This window comes from Pieris brassicae, chromosome 6, assembly GCF_905147105.1.
Source record: "Pieris brassicae chromosome 6, ilPieBrab1.1, whole genome shotgun sequence".
Lineage (NCBI taxonomy): Eukaryota > Metazoa > Arthropoda > Insecta > Lepidoptera > Pieridae > Pieris > Pieris brassicae.
This window is the reverse complement of record NC_059670.1, coordinates 12866234-12885559: the sequence shown is the minus strand read 5'-3', so window position 1 is coordinate 12885559 and position 19326 is coordinate 12866234. Positions and strand designations below refer to the sequence as shown.

The 19326-nt window shown below is 34.9% G+C and overlaps 1 protein-coding gene across 3 annotated transcripts in view; it reads right to left on the bottom strand.

Annotated features, from left to right (window-relative positions):
* LOC123710647 (protein MTSS 2) overlaps positions 1 to 19326 on the bottom strand; it is a 141518-nt gene that overhangs the window by 74890 nt on the left and 47302 nt on the right. For all 3 annotated transcript variants that reach the window (XM_045662679.1, XM_045662681.1, XM_045662680.1), the window contains exons 2-3: positions 1606 to 1667; positions 141 to 214 (exon numbers count right to left, since the gene is read on the bottom strand). In XM_045662679.1, the coding sequence (XP_045518635.1) occupies positions 141 to 214; positions 1606 to 1667 (136 nt within the window). The remainder of the gene's footprint in view (positions 1 to 140; positions 215 to 1605; positions 1668 to 19326) is intronic.

The following is a 19326-nucleotide window of genomic DNA, read 5'->3' as shown; positions in this document are numbered from 1 at the left end:
CTCTTAAAATGCCAGCGACATACTCCCGAGCCCTCTGGCATTGAGAGTGTCCACGGACGGCTGTATCACTTTACATGAGATGAGCCCGTTTATTAAAAAGCGTTTACCCCCTGTTCTATAAAAAAGCATAAATGACTCACCTCTAGCGTTTGTGGCTGCATCAGCAATTTTCTGGAATGCATCAAGGAACGCAGCAACTGCTACTAGGGCTGACCTGGAAAAGATTTACAATCGAATTTAATCAACGCTTTTCTTAAGGTTAAGTTTAGGTTACAGGTGAGAACGTGCACTCCTACTCCTTCGTTATTCATTTTAGCTTAAGACATTAGAAAATTAAACCCGAAACATGATGAAGAAACATAATTGCCAGAGCGAATGTGACTAAAAGTACGGTAATACCTCCTATAGCGCGAAGATGTTCCGAGTTATAGGAAACGCGTTGTAGGAGTATTCTCGCATAACGCGCTTGTATGTCCCCAAAACCGGTTATGTACAAATAATTTATCTCGCTATAAAGGATTTAAATGCAAAATTAAGAAAAATACTAGGTTGTGAACGAAATATATCCATACATATCATGTTAAATGTTACAGTACAGAAATATAAACGTTTGCAATCCCCGCGTAATATGGATTAAAAGCCGTGTTATGCTGAAATCACGCAACATGAAAATGCGTGATAAGAATACCGTGTTATAAGTGGGTTTACAGTACTTAAAAGGATAACACCTGTTTTAAGACCTGTATTTTGGTATTTAGCCCAACATTTCACTCCGTAAAATAATAAAAAAATTCTATATAAGAAATATTGTAAAAAAACATTTTCAATAAAATTGCGCCTGGTCGTTTTGTGAGCAAAGTCTCGTTCATACAAATTATATAATTTCATCAGGCGATATACTATATCGTGTAAGCAAATACGATAGGCATATTAATATGTGTAAATATACAGAGCCTCTAGAGAATCATCCACACAGTGGTTTTTTATGTAATATGAGGCAAACGGACAGGCGGCACACCTGACGTTAAGGTATGCCGCCACCCATGGACACTTACAAGAGGTGAATTGGCTTGGTTCGGAAATACTTCAGAGGGCAGCTGGCTAACGACGGACGTCGACGTGATACGATATGATAATTTATTATTACTTTAGATTGTGATGTCTTTAACGTATAAATAGTCCGCCTTAGTTCGCTAGAGAAGTGTTGGTCTCAGCGTGCTACTTCCATCCATGAGATCATAGGTTCGAACTCCGGCTGCCCGTGAACCAAAGGACTTTCTGTCTATATGGGCATTTAACACTGGCTCCTGACACATCGATTCGAATGAGGCATGCCGGTTTTTACACAAGTTTTTCTTAGCCGTACGAGCGAGTGACAGATGGGAACATAGAAAGTCCATTGGTGAAAAGACGGGGTCCATCCTACGACCGTAGGAATACGAGTTGCACGCTGAAAAACTCCCTGCTGTGTTTTAAAACTATGTTAATACAAACTACTATAAAAATAACACCAGACGGTGTTATACTTTTCGTCTTATATTTTATTAAACAACTGTAAATGTTGTAGAACAACTCCTAAATTAAATAAATACAAATAACACTTACTTCAATGCCGAATGTAATTTCGTAGCTTTCGATATAAATTCCTCCCACATAGGTGCGCTGTTCTGTAAAAGAGAAAAATAACATTACGAACTGTAGATTTATCCCAGCGATTGAGCGTTCTAACACGAGCTCTGCGCTAAATTTAATCAAGTAATACATCGTAAACCCCTTTTTAAGTTATACTTCTTTTAACACGTTAGGGAAAATGATGAGATTAAATTTCTAACATTTTAGATATTTCTATTGTTAGGGTCGTTTTTTTCTAATTATCGCCTTATATTGTAACCCAAAAATAATATATATAGGTAAACCTTAGTATTTGAGACCGCTTGTTCCCGATAAGTCAGTCCTAATTGATATTATATGTACTTTTAACGAAACGAAGTGTTAATAACAGACATAAAAAATCAATGCAGCCTGTGACCATAGATTACTGTGTACGCCACATATACAATGAAAATCTATTTTTTAACTCCAATACACTATAAAACGGTACAATGTAAATAACAGACGGACGGCGTCAATTTGTCTACGCATCCGACACGACCACTGCGGAAGCGGGGCCATTTGTACACAACAATAACACCGAAAATGTCGAGGAATGTGATATACTGAAACATTGCCTTAACAGTTCTCCTTAATAGAAGTTCATGTATGAAAAAGTTTGTTAGTTTAGTTATTGAAACACGTTTTTAAGAAAGTACTGCAGTTGACGGGGGGGAGAAAGCGGCACGGCTGTACCATCCTATAACTTCGTTGTGGATCAAATTCGAAGCCTGAATTCTGGTCAGTTTAGTTGCCAAGCAGCCTTTGTATAGACACGGTATATTTCAAATTTCATTCAATGTAATCCAGCAGTTTAATTACTAGTCAAAGTGCCTTAATTTGTCACTCACTGACTGACCAATCATCAAAACCCTTTAAGGCCGATTCACATATATCAATGAAGCAACAGTTCCGACATAGTACCAGCACAGCGCGAAATATTCGTTATTGTGCCGATACTGTGTCGGAAGCCACAGCTTCACTGATATATGTGAATCGGCCTTTAAGGCACTTCTAGAAGACATAGAAAGCTTAGTATTGTCTTTGGTTAACATAGCTTTTACACATTGAAAGAAAACAATTTTTAGCCGGATTAAAGCTATTTGTATAATAAAAAGTTATAATTATTTTACATAATTTTAAATTAGACATAAAAGCTTCAAATTTATTAAACAATTCGTGTTTAATGTATAAATGAAGCAGTCATGTCATTTTGATATGTTCACTATAAGATGTCGTTAGGTTAGATAATTACGTAATAACTTAAGGCAGAAGGTCCGTTAAATAGGGACTGAATAAATAAATTAGGTATTACATGGTAATAGGTAGGTACAGGTATACATCTCATAAATTATTACGGTAGAAAAACTGCGTTGTGAGATTGGTTCGTTTTACAAGTTAAGACTTCCAAAATACAAAATTCACGATCTATATTATTACTATTATGTGTATAAAAACTAGCAACATAATAAGCTGATACGCGCGTATTTGGGTATTTGGAGAAGCTATCCAACCTTTTTTTAAAAGAAGTCGAAGAGGGTGAACTAATTACACTTCCCGGAAGCCTAAAACAGTTTAGTTAAATTTTATTAAATAAATATTAGACAACGATTGTAAATAAATATATTACCGATGCAGCTAGGCCGAATTTCGCGACGCGTAGCCCGCCATTCGCGAACTAGTGAAATTAATGAGATGTATCTTGTTTTTATTTCAGATAAAAAAGAATAAAGTCCCTGGACACTATGGAGTTATTAATTTAAAAAAATGTGTATATGAGTCGATTCAGTCTTGAACAGTTTCTAACATATAGATTTACTTTAGACAAAATATAAAACATATATTAAAAGGTCCCGTTATACGACCTGTACTGTTCTAATGTATGAGAATAACTACTGACCTCTAGTATTGTAGAACAGTGGCAATTAGGTGATTACGCAGAAAAGTTTTATTGCTGTTGTAAGTGAATGTGAATTAGTTGAATTTAAAAATCAGGTACCTTTTAAGCACATGACAAAAAATGCATTTATTAAAACAAGTATTTTTTATTTAATTTGAGGAGATTAAAAAACAAATTGTTATTTTCAAAGTATTGAAAACGTCAAATTTAAAGCATCTCTAGTCAAGATGGCGACACCAGTCCCTGTGACTATCCTGTCAAGTTTTTGACGTGTTAATCATTCTTAAATTAAACAAATACACAGATAAAAAACTTCATTAAAATTCAATAGTATCAGGATAATACATGCGAATGCCACGTGACACTGAACGAAGCAGCAGCAGACGTGTAATTTTTTATAAGTTATTTCACTCCATAATACCTTATAGTTAATTTTTTAAACAGATTGCATCACGAATCATCAGGTTTCCAAAAAATATTTTAGTTTTTATTCCAGTTAATTTAGTCTTTCCTAGTCAGATATGCTTACGGTACATTGTTAAGACTTCGTGTAAAATGTCAAATTCAATGACATTATTATTAAATTAATCTGTTTTAAAATTTAATTTCTGTATGACAGCTGTTCAATAACGTATTATAATGACAATTGACATACTAGTTTGACCGCTCATTAGCTTATTAGCCGCTTTTATGATTAAATTGAAACAAAATAGGACAAATACAAGCGTGATCATTAGCCCTCTTAAACCATAACGGTCGTTATAGTAACAAGGTAGTTTGGTGACCGTCAGAAAACGCCTGCCGTTTCCCTAACACCGCCGTTCGGTTCATTAACCTGTAGTTTTTACAACCTACGGATACGATATTCAGTGCATAGACCGCCTTGTCGTCCAGAGGAAGGTGAGAGTCACTGGACCGCGCGGCAGGTCACCTACGCGTTGGACTGACCGGATCAAGTCTGCCGTAGGAGGTTCACTCAATGAGTGTAGCAGGATGACCTCTAATAGGCAACGATGGCGAAACATCGTGAAGCGCATCACATCTGCCCCTTTTAATACTAGTACATAGCGATCACGAACGCTCTGTCAAGAGTGTACCGGATAAGAAGACGGATACGATATACGTGGTTGGATTGTTTGGACAAGAATATTGACTTGATTTCAGTCAAAGCAGGCTGATCTTATCTATAAAAAAATAATTAAAAAGAAAACAATATTAGGCTAATAAATCCCTGGATTATTATTAGGTACAATTAATATTATAGTAACAACAGTTCAATAAAAATTCTGCTGCTGCTCTAGAAAGCGAGAGTGACCCCAGAGCCTCTAACGCGGTTGTTGTTTCAGTGGGTCTTGCTCATCCAGCCGAGATTCTGGTGTAGGTCAAGTCTCACCACCCCTACTACTTTCGTGAGAATACGCAAATGCATTTCCACCTTACATATCGATCAGAATACATCGAGTTAAAATTGCGATGAAATTGAAAATAATGAACTTCTCATTAGCATTATGTAAATAAAATATTTTCAATTTAATTACTATTTACTTTCCCCTTTGGCCTTTTTTCGCTTAAGACTTACTGTAAAAAAAATGATTAAATATTATAGGCAAATAGTGAATTTTGTACTGAAATTAATTGGTTTCTATTATGGTTCTTAAGTTGTTCATGGTAAATTGATTGTTAAACAGTTTGGCAACCTTGAATCTTGCTAGCGAGAACTATAATAACGATGAAAAATTTAAAAAAAACACTTCCTAGGTGTGAAAATAACTCGACACGTTAATTAGTACTAAATAAATTCACTAAAATTCACTTCACCCATTAAAAAAAACAGAATTATTGATTCAGTAGAGCTATTTCAGCACGTTTTAATCCATTACCTTTTCTGCTGATGTTCATAAGTGTACTTGGTTACTATATGAATAAAGTGTTTTTGAGTTTGTGTTTGAACTGATAAGATGTATATGCTTTTGCTACGTCATTCGTAAGAATCTATCTTTGGCCATGTTTCTAGATATTAAATAGACCAAATAAATGTAGGATCTTCGTAGCCATATATTAGTCGTGTCGTACATCGTTAAGTGTAAATTGTGTACGCAGATATGACGCTCGAACGAGCTGACAGCTTGCCCAAGTCAGGACACGAGTGCACGACCCTTTATAAGGCTTCAATGGTGAATGAAGTATTTGGTCTGTTGAAGACATTGTAGCATATACTCTATATATAGAGCATATAAGCGGGCTTCCATAGGTTTGATTCCTGACTAAACAACTTTCATATCGATAGACTCCAATTGGAGAGTTATATAGTTTCAACCATTTTCTATATTTACATATTTCGTCCTGTTTGATCCGATTTACTTTATTGCTAATCCAAATTAATTTTATTACAACAGCTCTTTTATCGTACAAAATACTATCCGTATCACCTCGACGTTCCACCCCTGAGCGTTTCTTAAGGCAGTTTTGTCGTGCACCACCACTACGTGGAACCAACTGCCTACTGATGTATTTTCAAACCGCTTCGACTAAGGGACCTCCAAGAAAATCGCATACCAATTCAATGGCACCGCATTTGCCTTGCGGCAATCCGAGTGTCCATGGGCGGCGGTATAACTGAACATCAGGTGAGCCTTCAGCCCGTTTACCTCTAGTTACATAAAATAAACATAATATGTATATGTGTAACAAAAATTAAATAAAAATGTATTGATGATTGATGCAACTTCTCAGTTCCACAGAATAAATCTTATTTACGTTCTTTGATAAACAAACTTTGATGTATTTTATAGTACGCAATATCAGGAACTGAATCTTCGTAGTATCAATCATTACTTAACCTATTTTAGAGATTGTTTGATAATTTCAGACCAGTTTTGGCGTAGCGGCTTGAGCATTCCTCACAACCACGAGAATCGAATTCGCATCACGGCTGTGCAATGGTTGTTGTAAGTGCTTAAGACACTTACGGTGAAGAAAAACAACGTGAGGAAACCAGCCTTAGACCCAAAGTCGACGGCGTGTGTCAGGTACTGAAGGCTGCTCACCTACTTGCCTATTAGAAATCATCACGGAACAGTTAAATAAATTTAAACCCTAGACCTAAAAGATTGTAGCGCCACTGTTTTTTGATATAGCAGTTTAACACAGAATTCAAAAGTTAAAATTAGTAATTAAATTAATTAAAAATCATCTAGTGGGGCTACAACCTTTTTCGCTTTGGGCCTCCGATTTCAGCCTTCTGTGCCTGACGCACGCCGTCGGCTTTGGGTCTAAGGTAAGCCGCTTTCCTCACGATGTTTTCCTTCACCGTTTGAGCAAATGTTAAATGCGCACATAGAAAGAAGAAATACTGAAGCCAATAATGTTTAAATTAGGAGTCGTTTCTATCGAACTAAAGTTAAGTAACTTAACGAAACCAAATATTTTTAATTTCATTGGCTCTTTCGTTTACGACACGTCGAGTTAATAATGTAATGAAATATAGCTGAAGGTGGTACGTAGGGTTCGATGTAATCTTGTATTTTTTCTGCGGGTATTTGCAAATAGCCATAAGGCTACGAGCGAATCTGTGCTGTGGTGCTGACATGTGGAGCGGCTTCCCATTGGAAGCATCTACTTATCTGGTGCCTAGAGCTACTGATGGTCTTCTAGCTCTCGATTATGGTAACGTTTTAGTCATCTCACATACAGTTCTATGGTGAGTTGTGTTTCAGTAAAAACTCATGTAATTACTACAATTCTACAATCAGAAACTCTTATATTTGAACCGCATTTATCACAAAAGTCATAACCCATTTGATAGCCCATCTAAAAACTTCAGAAACCGGCAACATCACTCCACACCTCAACCGTAATACAAAAACAAAACAGGGACAATCTAAAATAGATCGGAAGGACTCCACTATTGAGACATCACGTTCGTTGAGCGGATATTATCTTTGAATTATATTAACGATATGAATTCATAATCATTCAGGGAGCAGTACGTTCCTTTCGGAAACCAAGAATCATTTTGAGTCTCAGAGCCAGCGATGTATTAGATCAATCAAATAAAAAACATTTTAACGGATTCGAGATGAAACAAACCCAAATATAAAAAGAATTAAAATGAGATTAAAGATTGTCGTTGCTTAATTAAATCCAACTAGCGGATTTTAAGTTGGCGTTTCGAGTACTTAAAAGAAATCACAGTTAGTGAGAGACATGGTCGCACAAAAATAGGCAAAGAACATTTATAATCAATACAAACAAATTATTTACGTGATTGACTTCAGAACAGTTTCACATGACCGTAGAAACACAAACACGGTAAATCAATTTTACATTGCCGGGCAAACCTATGATATTAGACTATCTAAACTTAGTAATTCTTATTTGGGAAAAGGGATACTCTTCTTTAATAAAATTCCAGAGGCTCTTTTATCTCTGCCTTTTAATAAATTTAGGAAATGTATTAAAGAAAAGCTGTGTAAAAGGCTTACTACAAAGCTAAACAATTATCTAGTTGATAAAAGGGCCTGGGACTAGTGCTGGACAGGCTACTCCTAATTAATTTGCGATATTTGTTTTAAAATAAGTGTTTTTTGATGATTTGATTAAAAGCGTAATATTTAAAGGAGTACCGAGATTTTTTTACGCTGGCTTTTTCTCTCGGCCTACACCTCTGTATTCTTTGCCGATGAGTAGGGATGTCTACCTATTCAAATTTAATGACGTGGAATAAGTGATACTTGTATCTTATGTTCCATAATAAACATATATTATTATTATTTTACGATCATAAACAGTTTTATTTTTCACACACAAAAAACCAATCATTACCGAAATATAACCGTTTAACTCAGCACTACCAAGATATTAAAATCAATTGCCCGAACAGGTCAAATTGATTCCCAGTATCAATATCAAGTAATTATGTGTACGCAATATATTTTGACTCCGATTCATGTCTCGTTTATTGACATACAAATTGCTGTCAAGGGCAAATCCTTGAGGGTCGGGTCCTAATAATGGCGGAAGCGAATTGATATTATATGATATAACAAATAAGTAATACATTAAAATGTAAGCTCTTGTACCTACATCTGTGTCTGTCGATGACAATAACCCGAAAGGCAGTGTTGGCTTAGTGGCCTCAGCGTGCGACCCTTATCCCTGAGTTTGTAGATTCGATCCCCGGCTGTGCACTAATGGACTTTATTTCTATGTGTGATTTAACATTTGCTCAAACAGTGAAGAAACTGGCTTGCCTTAGAACCAAAAAGTCACCGGCGTGTGTCAGGCACAGGAGTCTGATATACTTGTCTATTAGATTGACAAACGATCATGAAACAGATAAAGAAATCTGAGGCTCCTAAAAGGTTGTAGTGTCACTATTTTTTTTACTTTAATCCTAAAACGCGCTAGCAAGTACAGTAGTTACATACAGCTTCTGTTAGCCACCAGGGCCTATTATTATATCAATTTAATATTAGTAAACAAATTTAATAACACTGAATACATTAATGTCTACAGTACAAAAGACTGATAAAAACCCCGCTATCGCTGTCATCAAAGTCGTACCCTTCGGGCTTTTACCGAATAATGTGCTTTATGCCAACAACAGAGAGTATCTTTTCGTTCACAACGAAATTACTAAGCCCCTAGCAACAGTACCTCTTATATTGCTTACTTTCAGAGAAAAGCCCTTCAAAAGATTCGAGGAATTATTGTTACGAAATATAATTTATTTCTGTTTATTTAAGTCTCACTGAAATATAAAAGCTTTTAGCATATCCAATCTTCTAGAAGTCTATCCTGATGTTAAGCGATACCTCCACACAATTCCAGAGGGCTCGCAAGTGCGTTGCTGGCCTATTAATAATTGCTGGCCTCTTTTCTTCATGGACCCCTAAGTCTAATTGGTAGACTACCAATAATTTATTGTATTTTACAATACCACTGCGGGTGAAATGTAAACATTCCCCTGGGAAACTAGCGATAATGCTCCGTGAAGAATCGTCCAGAGACATGTGTCAGCGATGGCCGTGACAGATTATGATTTCCTCCAGATTGCCCTATCTTGAGATTACCATGTTTGTATAAAGGATTGGAATGTTTAAGTAGAAACAGAGTTGGTCAATGGAGAAGGTAACAACTGATAAGAGTTGAGGTTACCTCAAATGTCAAAATAATAATATTAAATTAATATAGAGATTACTCTTACGAACTTGGGAACTAAAACATTGGAGTATACCCAGGAACTATATAACGGTGCTCTTGTTCCCTGAGACAATTTGTTAGATCTTTCTAGACGTATATATTTTTTATTGAATTCTGAACAAATTAGAATGTATGTTATTTAGTATATTAAGCTATTACAACTGTTAGTAATCTTAATAAAAGATTTCGTTTCACAACTGAGCGTTAGAGCTACCTACTTAAGGATTTTTGAACCAATTCACTTAGGGTCCATCAAAAAAAGAGCGTAACAAATTTCAAAAGACCTGCAACGCAATCACGAGCGCTCTGACATTGAGTGTCCACGGTGTCATTTGATATCAGATGAACATCCCATTCGAATGCATCCTGTTCAATAAAAAAAAAAAAAAATTATTATTAGGCTGTGATTCGCGTTGATATGCGTTACAGAAGTTATATTTAAACTAGCTGACTCGACAGACATTGTCCTGTATTAACTATGAATATTGATTTCGAATTGGTATAATTAACTAAAAATGCTTTATGATATACAACATTCTTTGTTTGTTTTTCTGGCGCGTATATAAATAGTTTTGTTAGTATTCCGACACGGAACAGGCGACATATAACTGGCCATGTGCAAAACATGTATTTTCAAGATGAATGCCACAAACAATTAGCGACTGAAATTATTTTATATGTATTTTATCAATATAATAACTCCGATCGAAGCATATGTTTTTAACGGTATTCAGTTGTCTTACATCCTCTTTGACGATATTTGCAGCACGCATTCTGTCAATGATATGTCAAACGCCATAAGGTTATATTTTTTTAATTTTCATATTGTTTTCATAAGACCCTTCTCCTGACAATAACAAACACAACAAAACAAGAATTAGCGAAATCGGTCCAGGCATTCACGCGTGATGCCGTGATAATTTATTTATACAAATAAATAAATAAATAATAAAATAATAATAATATAAAGTGTAAATAATATAAATATATATATGTATATATATATATATATATATATATATATATATATTTGTAGTTTAAATAACAACAAAGAGTGGCGCTACAGCTTTCAGGTCTGTGCCTCAGATTTCGGTATCTCTTTCGTGATCATGGCGCTGGACAGTGCGAGTCGAATACACATCTAAGTGGTTGTTTCGAGCAGCGGTGATAATTGTCCGGCACGTACTGTCTCATAATCTCCAGCAAGTATGCACTTTCCGTTTCGTAATTCATGCTTCAACAAAAATTATATTTGAAAACTATACTATGTTAATACTACCCACATACACAACAACACCCATAGCCTTCGTCATTACGCCTGCGTCACACCTACCCACGGAATCTCATTTGCGTCCGATCCTATTTGCCCATACCCAATGCATCCAGGTCAATGATTTATAAATTGAATTTTTGAAGCACCCTCAATATGGTGTCTATTTTGGTCGCCCCTTGACTTTGATTGCGTTGTGATTGGCTCTTGTCTTCATTAGTTTTTTGAAGGGACATTTTTAATTACCAAGACGTTTGGGAACTCGAAATTTCGGTTTACAATATTTACAATGATAGATGTAAATTTTTTTTTATTTATATCAGACAATTTGATAACATAAATTAAGGAGGAAATGCCTTATCGCTAAGAAGACCAGACAACCATAGTAAGGAATAATAAAAAGTAAATACTATGGATAAAGTGCAGAGCAGTGTTGGCCTAGTGGATGGATTTTCTTTCTATGTGCGCATTTAACATTAGCTCGAAAGAAAACATCGTGAGGAAACCGGCTTGCCTTAGACCCAAAAAGAAGACAGTGTGTGTCAGGCACAGACGGCTGATCACCTAGTTGCCTATTCAATTCACAAACGATCATGAAACAGATACAGAAATATGAAGCCCAGACCTAAAAAGGTTGTAGCGCCATTGATTTATTATTTTATTTATTTATGAATAAAGTGCATTACTACAATTACAAAACCAAAAAAAAATCATCATGTCCATTTTCGTCCCGGTAAACACGTACCTAATAAACCTGTTACAACTTTATTTATATTTTAATAAAACATCTCTGCACAAGTACATCATTTAACATAACGTCTAGCCTAACTTATGACTTATAAGTAATTTAAAACTATCGTAATTGAACAAATAAAGATTTTTAACATAAAAAAAGTGTCTAACAGTCTCTATTGATGTACTATTTTTCCACTGACCACTGTATATAATACAGAATAAGAACAACTATATATAATACAGTATAACATGTATATAACGTAATAAAAGAATTTTATTTATCATATAAAAAAAACATATGTTTCTTACCTTAACTATGAACATACAGTGCGTATATTAAATGTCCATACGCCAAATAAAGTTGATTATTAAAAGCCTTTGTTAGTTAATTAAAGATTCAAGCATCTCCTAATATAACCAAAACAATTCTATATCATCCAAGACATCCAAGTCAATAACTGATGCCCAAGCAATTCGGATCACATACCGTCATCCCACTTGACACGGCATAAATAACCGAATTGATTCAATGATGTGCCAAATAATCATCGCCTATAATATAGAAACCATTAATCATTGTTGATAGAAACTAGTTTACGACTTCGCAACAAACTGTAAAAGTCAGACGTGAAAAGGGTAAACAATGAAACCCCTCAACGATGACATTTTAAAAATATAATGTAATAATATTTTATAAAAGTAGGATTCGTATTGGTAATATAAATACCATGGAGAGTTCAGAAGAGAAGTTCGGATCGTCGCAGCTGAGTTTCATCATCGGACGTCGAGGCAGAATACGGCTTCCGTCGTTCTACAACTAAGAGCTTCTTAAGGCAGTTTCGCCGCGCAGCTGGAACCAGCTGCCCACTGAAGTCGGATATCGGAACCAATAAACTCCGGCATTGAGTGGGTAGCCGGACCCGTTGTTGTTGGCTAAAGCTTCTTGAGCGTATGGGTCACCTAAGCTGGCCGGCCTGAGTCGGAGCTGAAAGCCAGCAACTGGCAGGTTGGCGGAAGGTGTCACAAGACATAGAACGCTGGAAGATTCTTATTGTGGACGGCAACACACTTTTTGGGTCGCGGAGACAGCGGAGTGAGTGAGTGAATAGAACTGACTTGTTTACACATAACGGTTTCAATGAATTCAATTTATTTAGGCCTTCCAATTATCCCATCTACATACTATCAAACTGCGATGTGACTTTAAAACCAAGCACCAAAATTTAAAGCAGTTTTCATAATTAGACGGAGAGATGTAAGAGATTAGATTAACTCATAATAGAAGAAAACAAAGAAAGAAAACTAGTTTCTCAAATTACCACGCGAATTAACCCACCCAAACATTTTTTTATAGAATAATACGCCCAAACAGCGCAGTCATAGTAGGCCGGAGCTCCCTCTCTCTTTGAGTATACTCTCACTTGAATCGAGTCTTATCTATCACTTCCAACGATCAAGATGATCATGATGAAATTTTGAATTGATACGGCTCGTAAGGTTAAAACGAGGCACATTAACCCAAGCAACTCTTCAGATCTACAATATTCTTTCGCATTGATGCAGCATCGTCACAGCCTCATCAAATTAACCACAGGGTTAGAATTAACGGTATTTATAGCTACGTAATTGCATTTAATCATAACCTAACTGTACACATTGATTGGCTGATCTAAGCGTCATAACAGTACATCACTTAGCGGAAGGTAGAATATATAATGCCTATTGAATGAATATTTTAATGCCATATGTTTGGTATACCTCAACATTATTGATTGCTGTACGGTACTATATTTAAGGAAATTGCACATTCGTTTTAACGTTCAAGTATTACGTCACGCAATTTTTGGAGATTCTTGACCCCCCCCCCCCCATGCAACACGCCGTAACATTTCTGTTTCCAATAGTAAAACATTTCGAGACCAACTCCAGCGACTCTTTAAATCTAAAACTTACCATTATGTGGTGTAAAGTACTGGAAAGTAAAAAATAATATTAACAATAACGCGTAATTCAATCCCCGTCCGGCATCGTAACATTTTACAAACGACGTATTACGGTGGTATGGCCATTTCACTTAAGCATTACTTCATAATAATAACACTTTATTAAATTTTATTAATTATTTTTTGTATTATTTTAAATTAAGGTTGGTGATTCTATAGAATGTAACAAATTATAATATGTTTATAAGATTTGGTTATCGTTTTTTTCCTTACTAAGATTGCCTGGAGATCGCTTGTTAGCGATAAGGCCACCCGTTGCATTCCTTTTAACTATTAAGAATCATATTATTTATTTTTCTATAACGAAGTATAATCAAATAAATAAACACTGAATCTACATCACAAGAAAACAGACATAAAAGACGTCTTAGGCCGTAAATTTCTTCCCTAAAAGCAGTTTCTTTAGACAACCCAGACGCAAATACAATACAGAAATTAAACTAAAACAATTAACTTATGAATATAAAATTGTGGAAAGGTATATCAAAAGGTAAACTTATCAATAGTATATTTTTAATTGTTACGTTAACGTCCTACTAATTATTATACCTATATAATTAATAACAGCACGGCAGCAGTTCAGAAAATTCCACACGACGGGGGAATAAATATGATCTATGCAAAAATAACAGAAGTGTGATATTATATACTAAACTACCGTATATGACCTTCTCACTTCTTGTTTAAGAATCGACTTAAATTAATTCATTTCCCGTACAAACAAATATTTGTCTAACAAATCCGTTATGCAATCAAATAATACCCTAATTTATTACCGCTACCAAGCAACGCACGCCCGCACCGACAAAACTTTCTTGAGCAATTACTATAATTGACGCCCATCAGAAAACAGAACTACGTAATACATTTATTCACAAAACAAACTATTAATTGAATCAATATATCCAAATATATAACTCTTAAGTCGTTTATATAGACCGCAAATTCGGATATACATTTACATTTCTTTAAGACAGGACAAACGAGGCCAACGGACAGATATAAATGGCAGATAACGCTGCCCATGACCACCGTCAAAATCCGATAAAGGTAAAAAACCGCCTTCATCGGGGAGGGCGTGGACGTTTACTTCGCATTTCGTTCACTCGGGTGAGCTTCCGTCATTCCCTTCAATGGGTGAACACCCCGCAACGGCCAAGCCGCGGTCCGAGTCTCGGAAGCCCTTGCGCTAGTTGCGGGAAATTCAAAATAGCGCGAGCTAATCTGGAAAGGCCTTTCAAAATCAAAGTGGAAGTCAAACTAACTTTATTAATATAGGTAAACAAGTACACTTATGAACGTCAGAAGAGAAGTTAAATTAATTGTAAATTTACATTTACTACCAGTTCGCAAGTCAAGGGCGTAGAGCGGGCAAGAAGAACTGGCAAGAAACTTTCCGCCACTCTTTAATCGCTAAGTTTTGAGTCATACAAATTGTTTGAACTGGAGCAAATCAATCCCAAGGATTAAGATCATTTAAGTATTCGTTAAAATTATATAAAAAATATTTATTAATTAACGTTTAACGATAGCTTTGAATTTATTTAATGATATTTCTTTAGTAGTAGGGAGTTTGGTGTAAAAACGAATACAATTTCCATTAAGAAAAACAGCAAGATGCCATTTAAAAAACCCAAGAGCACCAATGTCAATGTGTTGCGTGGAATGAGTACGCTCCTTTTTAAAATACTTGGAAGTTCGTAACCTTAGGAAGGCCTCCACTGCTATGGTATCCCATACATAGGTATATCCATAGAATATTTATTATTGTTAAACGTCATGTATTACAGAAATTATTCTAAGGTTTCTAGCATATATTACATTTCTATTTATATACCTTGATCAATATAAAAGCAAAATACGTCTCAATTATGGTGCATATAAACAAATATATATATTAATCAAATCACAAAACATCACAAAACAATTACGGCAATTGAAATCATTAAAGAATATAAAATTGTTTTAGCTTAGAAAGTACATTTACACTAAACATTTTACTCGCCCTGTTTCTAGTTATAGATACTCCATTAACATGAATTTCGTGTGCGGAATCGAAATTGCATCAAATCCGACACAATGACCTTAGAAAGTGTTGTAGATACCAGGATGTTTTATTCGAATTGGAAGCGCATGTCGGAATTACTGAATTTCGATGAATAAGCGTAAACTTGCGTAAATCTAATATGTTGTAGTTTTATCATATATTAGAATACTTTCAGATGAATATTTTTACCTTAGCAGTTTAAAACTTTGAGAGAACTTTAATAAGACTAACATTCATAAAACAAGTCAGTCTATTCACATCGTCAACAGTGTATCTCTTTTCAGCGTAAACTCAATATGACGGAAAGTAACAAAAGTTTTTTTTATTAATAAAGAGAAATAAACACTCAAAAGGCTAGTTACAAATACATATTGTGTGTATCGCGATATAAAAGTGATCTTTAATTTTTTTTTAAATTTGCTGTGTTATGAATAAATTATTTACTTATAGTAACGAGCAATTTCCTCATCACAAATTTCCGACAATATTCATTGGTCAGCGTAAAAAGTGCGTAACTCTACCGAAATGGGAGTTATCTCGCGGACAAGCGCAAGGACCTCTCCTAAGAGACTCAGACCTCGCCTTGGGTCATCACGGGGTGAAGTACGACCATCTAGAGTCAGGATACACAGACTCATATTCACAATAAAATATTGTAAACGCGCGTTTGACTTAACGGGCTCATAACACAGTCGCCACCTAGTGTCGTAAGTTAAAGACTAATTATTTAATGTCAATGTACTTATTTTTCAACAATTAAAACCGCATTTATTTGCATATTACATTTTATTTTTTCGCGAAACCTTCAATATAAAATCCTGCATATAGTAGGAGTACATCGTGTACCTATTAATATTTCCATCAAAATTTACCTAGGCGTGGGTTGGTCTATTGTAATATTCTGCCCTGTGTGTAACTAGTAACAAACCTTTCTCTAAAACTATTGAAGTAAAATTGTTTTACAACCAATTTTGTTTCCTGTTAGTTATAAAACGGTGAAATATTTGACTTATTTATTGAAAAATGTTTTACTTTAATTTTTATTGTATAGAGACAACTGGCCACAACCCCACCTGATCTTAAGTGAAATGTGGCTTATTAAAGTAGTGTAATATGGAGAATAAAAGTCGGTCCAGCATATGCCCATTTAACGGTCGCTTAACTGAACCCATATCTTAAATGTTCTTTGCCATTTTTTATGATGATTTGCTACTTTAAATGAGTGTGGAGATTGTTTATGACGGCTTTTTCTCTCGGCCTACACCCTCTGTCTTCTTTGTCGATGTCCGCGATACAAAGTGTATCTTATATTCCATAATAAACATATATTTTTTTACTACGCAAAGACGGTAGAGGGCAAGGAGTTACACTTCATTTCTGTTTTTTATAAGGAACGATGAACCAAATCGTGCCGTATGGCTCCTGGGGATGACGACAAAGAGGGCCAGCATGCTTCATGCTCCATGGTCTATGGTCGGCGTTATCACTAAAAATCAGAAGGTCCTTCAGTTTGTCTGTTATATAAAATATTAAAAATGTGTGCGTGTACTAGTGTACACACGTAAGAAGTGAAACTTCTTTATGACCTTATTTTTAGAAAAATGATCTACTATGGAACTTTACAGGAAGTTTTTAAATAAATTTAAATAAGTTAAAGTTAATCAAAAGGCTTTTATTATCATAGACATGAACACAAATAATACAATTATTTCATTTAACCTTATTACTACTTAGATAATTACAGAATTTCATTAATTGTAATAGAATTATTACTATCATTATTATATATTTTTGTTATTAATGACTTCGAATCAACCGTGGTAGGGACAAGAAAAAGATGGCGCGTCACCGAAAAATGTGACGGTAATTTTTTTCCAACGCCGATAAACAAGTTTCACTTCAAAAACTACTTAATTTTAATAACCAATTAAAGCTACTTTATCAGCTGGTAACATAAACTGACATAACCATCGGCAGGAGCAGGGCATCAATATAAAAATATGCAAAAAGGATTTTATACAGTTCCGAAAGATAGCCTCAATCGAAGGACCAACGCCGATAAAGAAGTTTCATTTCAAAAATACTAGAATTTACTAAGACACTTAAAGTAAAAACAAAAGACCTTAGAATAGAATCTCCACTACCTTCAACAAGCGAACCTCGATAATATTCCGATATCAATAATCTCATTCGTCAGCAGATCGTGCCCCAATAATACCTCAGATGTCAGGCAAAGGTCGGTCATTTATCGGAAATCGTTACAATACCCATCAAAGTTCTGAAAGTGATTACTTTCTCTTTCTATATTATACTTATTATATTGAATAGAATGTAATTCGTTTGCGTTAAATCGATATCAGACAAAGAAGGATGTAAATTGTGGATTTTTACTTTAACAAACGAATCGGAAATGGTAGTCGCTATTCCGGCGTAATGACAGAAGGATAACTGGTTGGATTTGCACACACAAATACACATATTTAACGGGACGTATTTACTCATTACAATAATTAAGAAACCAGGACACACCACCGTTGTTGGTATGTGCTTGTTACTATCGATTTTTGGATTCCTTACTTTACTATACGGACACGCGAAAGCCGAACCAGTGCATATTATTCTAACGAAGGAAGAGAGAAACCTGGGTACAGCTTCCGGACAGGCCCACAGATTATAATTTTTTATATTTCTTTAGTGGTAACATTTTCCATACATGCATGTCATTAGTTATATTATTTTTATATAAAATAATCTAATCCTTTAAGGTTCTGTGAAGCCATGGAATTCACTTCCTGAATATGCTTGGCTCCTTGTCTATCTCTCTTTAAATCTCTACAGTACAAGCATCACTTGTGTGCAAATCGTATCCCTAACATAATTTAGAAATTACGTCATTAATGTGTCTTTTGTTTTGTTTCATTATATATATTATGTTACTCCTTGCACTCGCTATATTTTTTTCATTATACTGTATTTATTGCAACCAAGTAAATACTTTTAAATCATGATTGCTTTAACAGTTATTTCAATTAAATTATTTAAAAAATGCTTAATATGATTGTCGGGTATGAGCTCCTATGATTTACAACGAAAAAAGTCTGCGTCAGCATAAAGGTAGCCTTGGCTGGTGCATGTGGACTTTGCCCTCGACACTTTGTTCCGTTTGCAATAAATCAAAAAAGTCTACATATATCGTGAACTTAGTATACTTATATAAACGATTAAATTCATAACCAAAAGGGTCTATATAATTTTTCTTAAATAGGCGTCATCGTGAATATTGATAAAGATAATTTCCCTTTACCGAAAATGAATAAATTAAAGCTATAATTAGGTACCTATACGTGGAGGCGTTAAGAAGGCGTAAAGTTACAAATAAAGTTAAGTAGGCCTTTCGTTGCACGTGGGTTCAATATACAAATAGAAAAGTATCATTTTTCATTAATCATATTTTTATATAATTTGGCAAATATTTTGTTGTCTTGATTAAGTTTAAGATTTCCTTGATTTTTAAATA